At 41.6% G+C, this 17,500-nt stretch overlaps 1 protein-coding gene across 3 annotated transcripts in view; it reads right to left on the bottom strand.

Moving 5' to 3' along the window:
* Window positions 1–17,500, bottom strand: part of LOC123501082 (lachesin-like) — a 43,188-nt gene that overhangs the window by 15,771 nt on the left and 9,917 nt on the right. For all 3 annotated transcript variants that reach the window (XM_045249665.1, XM_045249664.1, XM_045249663.1), the window contains exon 2: window positions 9,255–9,361. In XM_045249665.1, the coding sequence (XP_045105600.1) occupies window positions 9,255–9,361 (107 nt within the window). The remainder of the gene's footprint in view (window positions 1–9,254; window positions 9,362–17,500) is intronic.

The following is a 17,500-nucleotide window of genomic DNA, read 5'->3' as shown; positions in this document are numbered from 1 at the left end:
AAGACTGAGGCTATTAATCTTCTGACCTCCATAGATTCTTCCTAATGTCAATAAAATGGCCTAATCACACACAAACTCATGGTATAAATTAGTTCCGGTAGTGAAGGGATCAACTACTAATCATCTGAGACACTTTTACTTGTTCTACACACAACTGTTTGGATATCGCAAAATCTACTTCTTTTTATCTTTCTTTTTTTGTATATATTTCTGTAAAGATGTTTGCTACACCTTTCCTTAATTACTAATCACTCTAAGACACCTTCACTTGTTCTACACACACCGTAAACCTTTAAACTGTTTGGAAATTATATAATCTACTTCCTTTCATGACTTTCTTTCTTGTATATTCGTGTAAAGATGTTTGCTACACCTTTCCTTAATTACTAATCACTCTAAGGCATCTTCACTTGTTCTACACACACCGTAAACCTTTAAACTGTTTGGAAATGATATAATCTACTTCCTTTCATGACTTTCTTGTGTATTGGTGTAAAGACGCCGCATATTACTGCTAGCCTTCCAAAGGGTCACATATCATAGAGATGTGGATACAAATTGCAACCTGTTCTTTTTCTTTTTTTCTTTTGTGTATTCCTATTTAGATTCTATAAACTACTTTTAGCGTCCTTCACTGTCACAAAGCATGGACTGGATAACAACTGCAGTCTATTTCTTTTTATAACATTTTTTTCCTTATATATTCTCATTAATCTTTCCAGTACCATGTCGCGTTTCTAAATTCCTTCTACTTAGTACTTGGTGTTTTTGTACAGCTTCAGAAACATATGTGGGGATTAGAATAGTGAAGACTGCGTGCAAGAGTTCAAGAGTTAACCAGTATTCTCAGTCTGTCACCACTATTCTGTCCACCTCCCTAGTGCAAGAGTTAACCAGTATTCTCAGTCTGTCACCACTATTCTGTCCACCTCCCTAGTGCAAGAGTTAACCAGTATTCTCACCACTAGTCTGTCCACCTCTATTCAAGTTAACCAGTCCCTAGTGCAAGAGTTAACCAGTATTCTCAGTCTGTCACCACTATTCTGTCCACCTCCCTAGTGCAAGAGTTAACCAGTATTCTCAGTCTGTCACCACTATTCTGTCCACCTCCCTAGTGCAAGAGTTAACCAGTATTCTCAGTCTGTCACCACTATTCTGTCCACCTCCCTAGTGCAAGAGTTAACCAGTATTCTCAGTCTGTCACCACTATTCTGTCCACCTCCCTAGTGCAAGAGTTAACCAGTATTCTCAGTCTGTCACCACTATTCTGTCCACCTCCCTAGTGCAAGAGTTAACCAGTATTCTCAGTCTGTCACCACTATTCTGTCCACCTCCCTAGTGCAAGAGTTAACCAGTATTCTCAGTCTGTCACCACTATTCTGTCCACCTCCCTAGTGCAAGAGTTAACCAGTATTCTCAGTCTGTCACCACTATTCTGTCCACCTCCCTAGTGCAAGAGTTAACCAGTATTCTCAGTCTGTCACCACTATTCTGTCCACCTCCCTAGTGCAAGAGTTAACCAGTATTCTCAGTCTGTCACCACTATTCTGTCCACCTCCCTAGTGCAAGAGTTAACCAGTATTCTCAGTCTGTCACCACTATTCTGTCCACCTCCCTAGTGCAAGAGTTAACCAGTATTCTCAGTCTGTCACCACTATTCTGTCCACCTCCCTAGTGCAAGAGTTAACCAGTATTCTCAGTCTGTCACCACTATTCTGTCCACCTCCCTAGTGCAAGAGTTAACCAGTATTCTCAGTCTGTCACCACTATTCTGTCCACCTCCCTAGTGCAAGAGTTAACCAGTATTCTCAGTCTGTCACCACTATTCTGTCCACCTCCCTAGTGCAAGAGTTAACCAGTATTCTCAGTCTGTCACCACTATTCTGTCCACCTCCCTAGTGCAAGAGTTAACCAGTATTCTCAGTCTGTCACCACTATTCTGTCCACCTCCCTAGTGCAAGAGTTAACCAGTATTCTCAGTCTGTCACCACTATTCTGTCCACCTCCCTAGTGCAAGAGTTAACCAGTACTCTCAATCCTTCATCCCTTTCTCTGGCACACTCTGGAACTCCCTGCCTGCTTCTGTGTTTCCATCTTCCTGTGACCTGAACTCACTGAAGAGGGAGGTTTCAACACATTCATCCCATTATTTTGGCTAACTCTCTTGGACCTGCTCGGGAACTGGCATCTCAGTGAGCCTTTTATTTTAAGCATTTTTTGTTACCTTTACATAAAAACAAAACATGGTACTATTAAGAACATTTTAGAATGAAGCTTAGTACAATAAACTCCATCACCAGGTTAGTGTCAAGTCAACAGGGAACTTTTAATTAAGACACAAGACAAATTAATGGGTGGAATTGATAGGTGTGGGAATAGGTAGGTATGCTAAAGGGACTGTCACCTGTATTTCTAATGGGTTTCTTTACTAACCTTTGTGTTCTGATGGCTTCAAAATCGCTAAAATGTTATGTTAGGAAATTTTCACCCAGCCACCTCGTCTTTGATCTCTTCAGTACCGTGACGAGTTTTCATATTATTTCAGGTCAGGTTAGGTTAGGTTAGGTTAGGTTTATATTCAATTGAGATTACTATTTAGTGATTTGATACAGCTTCAGAAACATATGTTGGGATTAATAGGAAACTTTTAAGACACAAGACAAAGTAATGGGTGGTATGCTAAAGGGACTGTCACCTGTATTTTAATGGCTTTCTTTACTAACCTTCGTGTTCTGATGGCTTCAAAATCGCTAAAATGTTATGTTAGGAAATTTTCACCTACCCACCTCGTCTTAAATCTCTTCAGTACCGTGACGAGTTTTCATATTATTTCAGGTTAGGTCAGGTCAGGTTTATATTCATTGAGATTACTATTTGGTGATTTGATACAGCTTCAGAAACATATGTTGGGATTAGAACAGTTAAGATTGGCCATTAGTCCTCTGACCTCCATAGACCCTTCCTAATGCAAATAAAATCGTCTAATGGCACTCAAAACTCACAGTAAAAATGCGTGTCAGTATTGAAGGGGTTAAGTCCACCCTGTGACGCCTCAGACAGAAAACGAGCAACATTCTGAACCACACACCCCGCACCACGACACTGCAAAGGCTCTGGGTAAAGTGAGGCGGGTTTTCAAGAGGGTTCCTACGGTTCTAGTGACAGATTAACAAGATTTCTACAGGACACTCTTGAAAACCCAGCCAGTCATCTACGCGGCCTTGGAAAACAGTCGTAGTGAGAAGAGCAGTGTTTCAAAATACGGACCTTGCTTCTTTATCCCCGTTTTCTTTGCTGGCCTAGACTTCCCGTTCTCTCTTTATCTCTCACACTTCCCTCACTCTCTTTAATGTGTGTGTGTGTGTCTAAGTTTGTTTATCATAATTTAATGGTAAAGAATAAGGGAGAAGGGTTACGGGGCTGATTAATGGGGAGTAAAGGGAGAAGGTAAAAGGCGTTCTACTGTTCTTAAGGGTTAGTTGGTTTTAAAGGGGTGACTGCAAGAAAATGTGCAATGTGTTTAATTCTTATATATCTCTAATATTTATTCATTTATTCTCTCTCTCTCTCTCTCTCTCTCTCTCTCTCTCTCTCCATGATTATATTTATTGTTTATTTTCTTTCTTTCTCTTTCTTTTACGTGTGTGTGTGTGTGTGTGTGTGTGTGTGTGTGTGTGTGTGTGTGTGTGTGTGTGTGTGTGTGTGTGTGTGTGTGTGTGTGACTAAAATCACACACACAATTACGTACATGTGCGTTTTCTGTGTCTTGGAGAGAGAGAGAGAGAGAGAGAGAGAGAGAGAGAGAGAGAGAGAGAGAGAGAGAGAGAGAGAAAGAGAGAGTAGTGGTGGTAGTGGCATTTCTTCTCTCCCCTCTCTCTTTCTCTCTCTCTCTCACTTCCTCTCACTTCCTCCTTCCTCCCTCCCCTTTCCCTCAAAATAGATAGTGTAGTGGGAAGGGGTAAGATACAAGCTCTCTCTCTCTCTCTCTCTCTCTCTCTCTCTCTCTCTCTCTCTACCGTGCGTGTGGGGGGGTGGGGGTGTTGTGGTGGGGGGGGAAGCCAAACACACAAACAAACAAACGCATATTATTTTACTCACCTATCTAACAACTAAGGATAGGCAGACAGACAGACAGACAGACAGAGGAAGAGACAGACAGACAGACAGACAGACAGACAAGACAGATTCACAGACATACAGAGAGCGAGACAGGTAGTGGTGGTGGTGGTGGTGGTGATGGTGGTGGTAGTTCATCATCATCATCATCATCAGCCATCATCATCATCAGCATCATCATCAGCCATCATAGTTATTTTTTTTCTTTTTTTTTCTTTATTTCTTTTTTTTTTTCTTTTCTTCTTTTTATTATTCCGTTTTCTTTCCCCTCATTTATTCACTTTTTTTTTTTTCTCTATTCACTTATTGGTGGTGGTGGTGGTGGTGGTGGTGGTGGTGGTGGTGGTAGTGGTAGTGGTGGTGGTGGTGGTGGTGGAGGTAATGGTAATGATGGTGACTCACTCTCTCTCTCTCTCTCTCTCTCTCTCTCTCTCTCTCTCTCTCTCTCTCTCTCTCTCTCTCTCACACTCTCTCACTCTCTCACTCTCTCACAAACAGTAAACAAGTAATGGTTGGCTTGCTCTAAATGACTTCCGGTGACCAGGTGTGTGACAGGTGTGGCAGGAAGTGAGGGGAGAGGTGAGGGGAGAGGGGGAGAGGTGAGGGGAGAGGGGGAGAGAGGGAGAGGGGGGGGTTGGATGCAATTTAGAGGTGAAAAAGGAGATAGAGAAAATATGTATAGAGAAAGAGAGAGAGAGAGTGAGAAATAGAGAGAGAGAGAGAGAGAGAGAGAGAGAGAGAGAGAGAGAGAGAGAGAGAGAGAGAGAGAGAGAGAGAGAGAGAGAGAGAGAGAGAGAGAGAGAGAGAGAGAGAGAGAGAGAAAATAATGGGAGAAGAGGAGGGAAGGTGATGAGAGGGGAAACAGGAGGAGGAGAAAGGAGAGGAAAGAGGGGAAAAAGAGGAAGGAGAGGAGGAAAGAGGGGAAAGAGAGGAAGAGAGGGGAAAAAGGGAGGAAAATAGTAATAGTGGTCAGAGAGAGAGAGAGAGAGAGAGAGAGAGAGAGAGAGAGAGAGAGAGAGAGAGAGGGTGACAGCTTTTGCACACTTGCGTCACATCTCCATCAAATCACCTTCAGACACGTGACGGTGGGGTGAAGGAGGAGTGAAGGAGGGGTGAAGGAGGGGTGACGGAGGGGTGAAGGAAGGGTGACGGAGGGGTGACGGAGGGGAAAGAGGGGTGACGGAGGGATGAAGGAGGGGTGACGGAGGGGTGACGGAAGGGTGACGGAGGGGTGAGGAAGGGGTGAAGGAGGGGTGAAGGAAGCGTTTTAGAGGGAGGTGAAGGAGCAATACATTAAGAGGTTTCTGGGGTGACGGAGGGGTGACGGAGGGGTGACGGTGGGGTGACGGAGGGGTGACAAGGGAAAAAAAATCATAGGTGACAAAAAAAAGAGGGAAGGAAAAGGAAGGTTACTAAGAGGGGGGTGAGGGGAGGCAGGGGTGAGGGGAGGAGGGGTGAGGGTGGGGTGAGGGTGGGGGTGAGTCAACAGTCGCTTATCAATATTTGCAACGTAAGCTTGGTACGTGACGGAGGAGGAGGAGGAGGAGGAGGAGGAGGAGGAGGAGGAGGAGGAGGAGGAGGAGGAGGAGGAGGAGGAGGAGGAGGAAGTCTAGAGCACTTTTTTTCTGTTGTGTGAGAGAGAGAGAGAGAGAGAGAGAGAGAGAGAGAGAGAGAGAGAGAGAGAGAGAGAGAGAGAGAGAGAGAGAGAGAGAGAGAGAGAGAGAGAGAGAGAGAGAGTAAGGGTAAATGAGATGAATAAGAGTGAGTTGAGACGAGTAATGGTGAATCAGGGTGAAAAGGGTGAAAAAAGTGTGATTTAGGGTGAGAAAATTTTAAGAGTGCCTCAAAAATACGCCTGGAATGAATGAATCTAAAGAAAAAGTGTGAATCAGGGTGAAGGGGTGAAAAAAGAGTGAATTAGGGTGACTAAATGAATAAAAGAGTGACTTAGGGTGAATTAGTGTGAGTGAGATCTAAGGATGACTCTGAAGCTGAAGAAATAGGGTGAATCAGGGTGAACGAGTGAAAAAAGAGTGAATTAGGGTGAATATGTAAAAAAAAGTGTGATCTTAGGGTGAACAAGGGTGAATGAAGGTGAGTGAATGAAACGAGAATGAACAGATGGGCAATATAATAATCTTAGGGTGAACTAGGGTGAATCAGGGTGAATGAATGAAACAAGGGTGATACTGAATGAAAAGACGAGTGAATTTAGGGTGATTTTAGGGTGATCAGAGATGAATGAGGGTGAGTGAAAGAAAAAAAGGGTGAACAGAAGGGTCGTAAAGTGAATTTGGGGTGAACTAGGGTGAATCAGGGTGAGTGAATGAAACCAGGGTGATATTGGATGAAGAGATGAAATTTTAGGGTGAAATAGGGTGAATGAATGAAAAAAAAGGTGATTTGATGGTGAAGTAGGGTGAATCAGGGTGAATAAATAAATAATAGGTGATTATATGGTGAAATAGGGTGAATCAGGATGAATGAATGAAAAAAGGAGAAACAATGAACACGCTTAGGGTGAGAAAAAGAAAAAAATGAATTAGGGTGAGAAAATGAAGAGTGTAGGGTGATCTAGGGTGAGGCAGAACTAAGGGTGACCTGAAAGCACCCTAGGAACATAAGGCACAAGGCAGTCCATTTCTCCCCCTCCCTTCCCTCGCCTTCCCTCATTTCCCCTCCCTTCCCCTCACTTTTCCCCTCCCAGCCACCGGAGCCGCGACCAATGGGAGGGCTCGGCGGGCGGGACTTGTGGTGACGTCACGAGGCGCGGACCAATGAGAGGGAGTGAGGGGAAGGCTTGCTGGCTACGAGGGCTGTGATTGGCTGTCTCGCTCTCTCTAACAACGAAACAAACAAACTAAGGTGAACTAAGAGGGGGTAAGGTGTGTGCCTGGGGGCTGTGACCCTTAGAGACTGGATGGGGGGTTTGGGGCTGTGAGAGAGAGAGAGAGAGAGAGAGAGAGAGAGAGAGAGAGAGAGAGAGAGAAAGAGAGAGAGAGGTAAAACTTCTTCTTCTTCTCTCTCTCTCTCTCGGTTAAGAGGGCGTGGCCAAGAGAAAGTCAGGAGACAGAGAGAGAGAGAGAGAGAGAGAGAGAGAGAGAGAGAGAGAGAGAGAGAGACCCCCTTGTAAAATTTAATAAAAAGATGAAAATTTAATCACGTAAAGAAAAAAATCAAGAAAATTTTCCTGGGAAACTTAATAAATAATTGAATATATTGAATTTTTATATTTTGAGGCAAAGTCACTTAAAAAAAAAAAAGAAAACGAGAGAAAAAACCCTAAACATCCCATTTTCTATTCAACTTCAATCCCATTTTCTTTCATTTCAAGGTTTTTTTTAACGTAAACTAAAGAAAATGGAAAATAAAACAATCACCCTATTTTTTCAACCTCCAATTTAGGGTGACTGCATTTAAGGGTGATTTCAGGGTGACAGCCTCCCTTGGCACCACACAGGGACAACGAGACGTGAGTAGGGTGACAGGGTAGGGTGTGAGGTGTGTGCGTAAGGGTGAAAGGTTAGGGTGTGTGCTTAGGGTGAGGTTAGGGTGTGTGGTGGGGTAGTTAGGATTTACAGGGTGTGATAGGGTGTGCTCCGAGTGCGGCATGTGAAGGGTGAGAGTCCAATAGGGTGAGGTAGGGTGTGTTTAGGGTTAGTCAGTGAGTAAATATAAAAATTAGGGTGAATTTTGGTGTTAGGGAGACGAGGTGCAGTGAGGTAGGGTGAATAACCAATTGAGTGTGAATATATAGGGTGAGTTAGGGTGTGAGAAGGGTTAGTGTGTGAATTAAGGTGCAAATAGGGTGAATCATCGAACATAGAAAACCTGAGGGTGTGAGGGCTAGGGTGTAAAGCGTCAAGAAACCTAGGGTGCAGGAGAGATAAATTAGGGTGAGATAGGAGTAATTTAACTAGAATAGAAAGAAAGTTAAAAAGGAAAGGTTGAACACTGATTATTGGTAGTGGCAGTAGTGACTGGTGCAACACCCTGCTCGTGTTCCTGACCGTCTTGGAGAGACGCCCAACATTCTTGACTTTTCCCTACCTCTAATTCTTCAGCTTATGTTATTACCTATCTTCCCCGTTGGGCTCCTCCGATTACAATCTCATTTCTGTATCTTGTCTTATTTCTTCAATCCCTACACAGGATCCCCCAAAGCGAAGGTGCCTCTGCGGTTTTGCCTCTGCTAGTTGGGGGGACCTGAGGAGGTATTATCCTGATTTTTCCCTGGAATGATTACTGCTTCCGTGTCACAGACCCATCTCTGTGTGCTGAACGCATATCAGAGGTGAGTGTCTGGCATGAAGGCGTACATTCCTCATTTTTTTTTCTCAACTTAAACCTTCCAAACCTTGGTTTAATAAACACAGCCTGTTTTCGCCCCATAAACGATAGAGAGATTGCCCACAAAAAGTGCTTGAGCCTTCCATCTCCTGAATCTCATGTGCTTTATATTTCTACCTGAAATCATGCCAAGTCTGTTCTTCAACTTGTCAAACACTCCTTCACTAACAGAAAATGTCAAAATCTTTCGAGATCCAACTCCCCTCGAGACTTCTGCCATCTGGCCAAACACACTTCCAATAACTTTGCTTCTTTATAATTTCCTCCTTTATTTCATCCTGATGGCACCACTGTTATCTCTTCTGTCTCTAAAGCTATTCTTCTATCAAACCTTTGCTAAAAACTCCACCTTGGATGATTCAGGGCTTGTTCCTCCCTCTCCTCCACTCCCTTACTATACTTCACACTACCCATCCACTGCAGTGATGCTTTATTTCCTCTTCTTCAGTGACACGCACATGTACCCAGACTTATCCTAAACGTTTCATGACTGCTTTGGACTGTTCGGGGAGAGGCATCTCAGTGGGTACTTTTGTTTTCATTCTAATCTTGTTGCCGTTGACCAGTGACGCTCTAGAAAATAAATAGTTGTGGAGAAGTAATAGTTGCAGTAGCAGCAGCAGCAGCAGCAGCAGCAACAGTAGTAGTAGTAGTAGTAGTAGTAGTAGTAGTAGTAGTATAGAGATGTGATCCTAAAAAGGGTGTATACGCGAGGGTTAGGGGGGTGGTGCTGGGGACGTGTGGGGGTGTGGGGGGTGTGGGTTGTGGGGGGCGGTAGGAGGACTCACCCTGTAGCCGCCCAGGTCGCTAACCACACAGGAGAAGGTGGCGTCCCTCCCTACAGGCACAGATACATTGTTGAGCGGCCGCGCGAAGTCTGGCTGGGCTGAGGCACCTGTGAGGGAGAGGAGAGGGAGAGGAGGGTGAGGCAAGATACATACGTATGGCTGTCATGAAAAACACTTTGCTCTCTCCCTATGACTGTTTTCCAAGGCAACAGAGATGGCTGGCCAAGTTCCCAGCAGTGTTTCTCATGTTGTTAAAGCTAAAATGTTGTTAATCTGTCACTTAAACAATAAAAACATCCTGAAAAACCCGGGTCACTTCACCAAGACTGTTTTCAAAGGTCACAGAGATGATAAGTCGGGTTTTTAAGAGTGTTTTTCATGTTGATAATGTAGAAATGTTGTTTTTCTATCACTACAACCGTAATAACGTCCTTGAAAACATGCAACTTAAACTAAAGCCTTTGAGAGTACTAGAGATGGAATGCAGAGGTGCTTCAAATCACAGACCACAGAGTTACACAGATCCACAGACACAGCAGACCTTGTGGCCCTCTCGAGGTGAACTGACAAAAGAACAGAAGAGCGAAGCAGAAGGATCTCTCCCCACCCTCCACTCAGGCCAGCTCCAACATAAACCGTGGATAGGAAAAATAAATAAGTCACGGGTTTGGAGAAGTAAAAAAGACGAAAGAAATTTGATGTGGAATGAAAATAGATGAAATGAGGTGCGCCGTTTCCAGGAGGCAAGGAAGTTAATCTCTGACACACGCTGACAACTGGGAATTTGAGGCAAGTATTAGTCTAGACAGCCTTTTAAAAGTCTGTACGTTATTGCAGTCCATCACGTCTCCAGGACACACACTGACGATTCACATTTTTTTTTTTTTTATGTAAGAAGGGAAAATTGACCCAGAGCAACATAAAACGGAAAAAAAAAAAAACAGGCCCCACTTAGTTGCCAGTCCCCTTGTAGCTTCGAGAGGGCCAAAAGAAGGGATAAATGTCTTGAAACCTTATTAATTGAAGTCAAGTCATAGGGAGTTGGAAATATAGAATCAGACAGGGAATTTAAACCTTTTCTTACAATTTTACAGTAATTTTTCTCGCGACCACTTAGTTGACAGTCCCCTTGTAGCTTCGAGAGGGCCAAAAAAAGGGATAAATGTCTTGAAACCTTATTAATTGAAGTCAAGTCATAGGGAGTTGGAAATATAGAATCAGACAGGGAATTAAAACCTTTCCCTACAATTTTACAGTAATTTTTTTCGCGACCACTTAGTTGCCAGTCCCCTTGTAGCTTTGAGAGGGCCAAAAAAAGAGATAAATGTCTTGAAACCTTATTAATTGAAGTCAAGTCATAGGGAGTTGGAAATTCAGAAGCAGGTAGGGAATTAAAACCTTTCCCTACAATTTTACAGTAATTTTTCTCGCGTGTAGTTGAATTGAGTGTATCGTGAAATACTGACTGTACTATTTTAAACACCTCTGTACAACTAATCGCCTCTTAGTGTTCTTGGTGTTCACGAGAATATATTAATTTTGTTGTCATTCTTTTATATTGTTCACCTCCTTGATTTGTTATTACTTTTGTTTGGTAGTGATGGTGGTGGTAAGTGATCTAGCAGCAGCAGTAGCAGTAGCAGCAGCAGCAGTAGCAGTAGTAGCAGCAGCAGCAGCAGCAGCAGCAGCAGCAGCAGTGGCAGTAGTAGCAGTGGCAGCTAGCAGTAGTAGCAGTAGTAGTAGCAGTAGCAGTAGCAGTAGTAGCAGTAGCAGTAGTAGTAGTAGTAGTAGTAGTAGTAGTAGTAGTAGTAGTAGTAGTAGTAGTAGTAGTAGTAGTAGTAGTAGTAGTAGTAGATGTATTAAGAAATGAGGATGGAGGAGGCTGAGAGAGAGAGAGAGAGAGAGAGAGAGAGAGAGAGAGAGAGAGAGAGAGAGAGAGAGAGAAATTAAATGAAACAAAAAATAAATACCAACTCTCTCTCTCTCTCTCTCTCTCTCTCTCTCTCTCTCTCTCTCTCTCTCACTAATGACGGCTGGGAGGGCCAGGTCTGCTCGCTGATTGGGCAGACAGCCAACCAATCAGGAGGAAGCAAGCTCTCAGATTTGACCAATGGCAGCAAAGGAAAATAATAATAATAATAATAATAATAATAATAATAATAATAATAATAATAATAATAATAATAATAATAATAATAATAATAATAATAGCAGCAGTAGTAGTAGTAGCAGCAGTAGTAGTAGTAGTAGTAGTAGTAGTAGTAGCAGTAAAAGTAGAAGTAGAAGTAGAAAGAAGTAGAAGTAACAACAACAACAACAACAACAACAACAACAACAACAACAACAACAACAACAACATTAAAAAACAGCTGATTGCATTTTCCCCATGAATTTTGATAGACTCTGATTCACCGAGGTAGCACGCTAGGGTGATACAGGGTGATGCAGTGATACAGGGTGATACAGGGTGATACAGTGATACAGGGTGATACAGGGTGATACAGTGATACAGGGTGATACAAGGAAGAAACAGGGTGATGCAGTGATACAAGGGTGATACAAGGGTGATACGTACAGTGATATAGGGTGAGAGAAGGGTGATACAAGAGTGATACAGTGATACAGGGTGATACAGTATGATACAAGGGTGAAATAAGGTGAAAGGGAGTGAATTAGGGTGAGAAAAAGTAAAAAAAAGATAAACCAGGATGAGAAAAGAGTGCAATAGGGTGAGTAAGAATCAGAAATAGCGGGAAATAGGGTGATGTAGAGTGAAGTAAGGTGAAATAGGGTGATTTAGGGTGAAAAGAGGGAAATAGGGTGAAGGAAGTACAAAATGGGAAAAAGATGAATGAATGATAAAAAAAGAGTAAAGAAAAGAGAGAGAGAGAGAGAGAGAGAGAGAGAGAGAGAGAGAGAGAGAGAGAGAGAGAGAGAGAGAGAGAGAGAGATGAAAGTTCTTAAGACTCTTCCTCTTCCTATCAATTTCCTCCATATCTCTCTTCCTCCTCCTCCTCTTCCTCCTCCTCCTCCTCATTCCCACGGAGGATGAGGAAGATTAAAACCTCATTATAAGTCACTTCCTCCTAGCATAAGGGAATTAAGGAGGAGGAGGAGGAGGAGGAGGAGGAGGAGGAGGAGGAGGAGGAGGAGGAAGAGGAGAAGGAGGAAAAGGAGGAGGAGGAGGAGAAGGAAAAGAAGGAGAAGAAGGAGAAGGAAAAGGAGGAGGAGGAGGAGAAAAGGAGGAGGAGGAGGAGGAGGAGGAGGAGGAGGAGGAGAAGGAATATCATGATGGAAAAAAGAAAAGAAAATGTAAATAAAAAAATGAGGAAAAAGAATAAATGGAAAAAGAGATGAGGAAAAAGAATAAATGGAGGAAGAGGAGAAATAATGAATAAAAAAGGGAAGAGGAGTAATGAGAGAAGATAAAGATGAAAAGAAGGAATAGGAGGAAAAATAAAGAAGGAAAAGGAAATGGAAAGAGAAAGAAATGAAAAGAAAACGGGAAAATGAAAAGAGGAGAAAAGAAAATGTAGAAAGAAATGAGAAGAAAAGAAAACGAAAAAAAAAAAAAAAAGAAAGAAAATAAAGATAAAAGGAAGAAAAGAAGAAAGAAGGAAAAGAAAAAGAAAGAAAGAAAGAAAATGAAAAGAGAACAAAAGAAAAAAGGGAAAACAAAAAGAAAAAGAAGAAAATTACAAGAAAATGCAAGAAAGAGAAAATAAAGAAGAAAAAAGAAAGAAGAAGGAAAAGAAGGAAAAGAAAAGAAGGAAAAGAAGAAAAAGGAAAGAAAATGATAAAAAAGAAAATAAAAGAAAAAAAAAGGAAAACAAAAAGGAAAGAAAAGAAAAAAAGAAAATACAAGAAAATACAAGAAAGAAAATAAAGAAGAAAAAAAGAAGAAAAAGAAGAAAAAAGGACAAAATAAGAAAGAAAATTGATAAAAATGAAAAGAAAAAAGGAAAATGGAAAAGAAAAGAAAAGAAAATATAAGAAAGAGAAAATAAAGAAGAAAAAGGAAGAAAAGAAGAAAAGGACAAAAAAAGAAAGAAAATTGAAAAAATGAAAATAAAAAATAAAAAAAGGAAAATGGAAAAGAAAAGAAAATAAAGAAAGGAAAATAAAGAAGAAAAGGGAAGAAAAGAAGAAAAGAAAAAAAAAAAAAAATGAAAAGAAAAAGAAAAAAGGAAAATTGAAAAGAAAATATAAATAAAAAAGAAAAGGAAGAAAAGAAGAAAAGACAAAAAAAGAGAAAAGGGAAAAAAAAAGAAAAGAAAAAGAAAAAGAAGAAAAATAGAAAATACAAGAAAATAAAGAAAGGAAGAAAAAGAAGAAAAACACAAAAAAAACAAACAAATAATAAAAATCGAAAAAGTTGAAAAAAGAATAAAGTGAGAAAGGGTGAAATAGCAAGGTTGAGAAAAGAATGAAATAAATAATTTAGGTGAAAATCGAGCATATAAGTTGAGTTAGGGTGAGTCAGGGTGAGAACAGAGTGAAATAGGGTGAATGAGAGTGATTTAGGGTGAATTTTCAGTAGGGAAGTGTTAGAGTGAAACAAGGGTGAAATTAAGTAAGATAGGGTGATATATAGTAAGACAGGGTGAGAAAAGAATGAAATAGGGTGATATAGGGTGAATGAGAGTGAATGACAGTGATTTAGGGTGAATCAAGATCAGTAGGGAAGTGTTAGAGTGAAACAAAGGTGAAATTAAGTAAGATAGGGTGATATATAATAAGACAGTTTGAGAAAAGAATGAAATAGGGTGATATAGGGTGAATGAAAGTGATTTAGGGTGAATTAAGATCAGTAGGGAAGTGTTAGAGTGAAACAAGGGTGAAATTAAGTAAGATAGGGTGATATATTGTAAGACAGGTTGAGAAAAGAATGAAATAGGGTGATATAGGGTGAATGAGAGTGAATGAGAGTAGAGTGATTTAGGGTGACTTAAAGGTCAATAGGGAAGCGTTAGAGTGAAAAAGGTGAAATATAGTAAAATAGAGTGAGAAAAGAGTGAAATAGGGTGACATAGGGTGAACAAGACTAAGTAAGAGTCATTTAGGGTGAATTAAAATCAGTAGGGAGGCGCTAGAGTGCAAGGAGCGTGAAATATAGTAAGATAGGGTGAGAAAAGAGTGAAATACGGTGACATAGGGTGAATGAGGGTGAAAGATCAGTGGGGAAGCATTAGAATGAAACTAGTAAGATAAGGTGAGAAAAGACTGAAATAGGGTGATATAGGGTGAATAAGACTAAGTAAGAGTGATTTATGGTGAATTAAGGGTCAATAGGGAAGCGTTAGAGTGAAAAGGGTGAAATATAGTAAGATAGGTTGATACATAGTAAGATAGGGTGAGAAAAGAGTGAAATAGGGTGACAGGCTGAATAAAAATTAATGATGGCAATTTAGGGTGAGTTAATGGTCAGTAAGGGACAAATATAGTAAAATAGGGTGAGAAAATAGTGAAATAGGGTGATATAGGGTAAATGAGAATTAATGAGGGTGAATTAGGGTGAGTTAAGAGTCATGATGGAAGCATTAGAGTGAAAGAAGAGTGAAATAGAGTAAGATAGGATAAGAAAAGTGAAATAGGGTGATAGTGTGAATAAGAGTAAATAAGGGTGAATTAGCTCATGTTAGGGTGAGGAAGAGTAATATGGATGAGCAAGGGTGAATATGAAATAATAATAGGGTGAAATAAGAGTGAAACAGAGTGAAATAAGGTGAATAAGTGTGTGTCAGGGTTATTAAGGGTGAACCAGTATAATTTGAAGTGACACAAGGATAATATAAGGCAAAATAGGGTGAGATAAGGTGACACAGGATAAATAAGTGTGATTTAGGGTGATTTAGGAAGAGATAGGGTGAACTAAGGTGAATTGTGGTCAGACAAGGACAAAATAACGTACGACAGAGTGAGAAAAGGTGAATAAGTGTGATGTAGGGTGAATCAGGGTGAAGTAGGATGAACTAGGGTGACTATTAATGAGTTAGAGTGAGATGCGTGGAATTAGGAAGAGAGAAGGATAAGATAAAGAAAGACAGTGTGAGAGAGGGTGACAGAGTGAATAAGTATGATCTAGGGTGAATTAGGGTGAAAAAGCGTGATCTAGGGTGAATTAGGGTGAAAAAGCGTGAACTAAGGTGAATTACGGTGAAACAAGGACAAAATGAATAGAAAGAATGAGAAAGGTGACGTAGGGTGAATAAGTGTGATCTAGGGTGAATTAGGGTGAAAGAGATCTAGGGTGAATTAGGGTGAACTAGGGTGAATTAAAATGAGTTAGAGTGAGATGTGGGGAACTAGAAAGCGAGAAGGATAAGATAAAGAAAGACAGGGTGAAATAAGAGTGAAAAAGGGTGACATAAGGTAAATAAGTGTGATCTAGGGTGATTTAGGGTGAAAAGGGTGAACTAAGGTGAATTATGGTGAGACAAGGACAAAATAAAGTACGACAGAGTGAAACAAGGTGACATGGGATGAATAAGTGTGATGTAGGGTGAATTAGTGTGAAATAGGGTGAACTAGGGTGACTTAGAAAGAGTTAGAGTGAGATGTGAGAAGGATGATATAAAGAAAGACAGGATGAGACAAGAGTGAAAAAGGGTGACATAGTGACATAGAGTGAAATAAGTGAGACAAGGACAAAATGAATGATCTAGGGTGAAATTAGGTGAATTATGGTGAGACAAGGACAAAATAAATGAAACAGGGTGAACTAAGGTGAATTATGGTGAGACAAGGACAAAATGAATAAAAACAGTGGAGAGTGAGATAAGGTGAATAAGTGTGATCTAGGGTGATTTAGGGTGAAACAGGGTGAACTAAGGTGAATTATGGTGAGACAAGGACAAAATGAATAAAAACAGAGTGAAGGAGAGTGAGATAGGGTGAATAAGTGTGATCTAGGGTGAATTAGCGTGAAATAGGGTGAACTAAGGTGAATTATGGTGAGACAAGGACAAAATGAATAAAAAACAGAGTGAAGGAGAGTGAGATAGGGTGAATAAGTATGGTCTAGGGTGAATTAGCGTGAACTAGGGTGAACTAAGGTGAATTATGGTGAGACAAGGACAAAATAAATAAAGACAGTGAAAGAGGGTGACATAGGGTGAATAAGTGTGATGTAGGGTGATTTATGGAGAGGAGTCGACCATGCCAGGGTGATGAATGCTAGACCTACTATCACTGGAACCAGGAGGAGGAGGAAGAGGAGGAGGAGGAGGAGGAGGAGGAGGAGGAGGAGGAGGAGGAGAGGAGGAGGAGGAGGAAGAGGAGGAGGAGGAAGAGGAGATGTCTATAGACTTAAAAATGTTACCTATCACTCTTTCCTCTTCCCTCTTCCTCCTCTTCCTCCTCCTCCTCCTCCTCCTCCTCCTCCTCCTCCTCCTCCTCCTCCTCCTCCTATTCCTCTTTCTAATATTTCTCTCATTATTTTACCTTCATTCTCTTTCTTTATCCACTAAGAGAGAGAGAGAGAGAGAGAGAGAGAGAGAGAGAGAGAGAGAGAGAGAGAGAGAGAGAGAGAGAGAGAGAGAGAGAGAGAGAGAGAGAATGAGGGGAAACATCAAATCGAGGCTTTAGTATCATATTTCAAGTTGAGGGGAAGAGAAGGAGGAGGAGGAGGAGGAGGAGGAGGAGGAGGAGGAGGAGGAGGAGGAGGAGGAGGAGGAGGAGACCAAAACTGATCACACTGCTGTCCCAAGAGGAAGACAGCAGGAGGAGGAGGAGGAGGAGGAGGAGGAGGAGGAGGAGGAGGAGGAGGAGGAGGAGGAGAAGAAGGAAGACCATACTCCAATAATCTTATCCTCCTCCTCCTCCTCCTCCTCCTCCTCCTCCTCCTCCTCCTCCTCCTCCTCCTCCTCCTCCTCCTCCTCCTCCTCCTCCTCCTCCTCCTCCTCCTCCTCCCTTCACATTCCTTTTCTAAACTCTACTTACCCTCTATCTCCTCATTCTTTCCTCCTCCCTCTCCTCTCCCTCTTCCTTCTCCTTTCCCTCTCCTCTCTCTCTCTCCCTCTCTCCCCTCAGACACGTGGAATAGGTCAGTACGTCACGTGGAGATAAGGGAAATAGGGTCACCCACGTAGGAAAAGAGGGGAAAGAGGGGAAACGAGGGGAAACGAGGGGAAAGAAGAGGAAAAGGGGAAATAAAGGTGAAAAAGATTGTAAAAAGAGGAAGGAAATGGAATAGGAGAAAAAAAGGAAAAGAAAAGAGAGGAAAGAGGGGAAACAGAGAGGAAACG

This window comes from Portunus trituberculatus, chromosome 8 (assembly GCF_017591435.1).
Source record: "Portunus trituberculatus isolate SZX2019 chromosome 8, ASM1759143v1, whole genome shotgun sequence".
NCBI classification, from domain to species: Eukaryota; Metazoa; Arthropoda; class Malacostraca; order Decapoda; family Portunidae; genus Portunus; species Portunus trituberculatus.
Note: the sequence above shows the minus strand (reverse complement) of the source record. Positions and strands in the feature narration are given on the sequence as shown.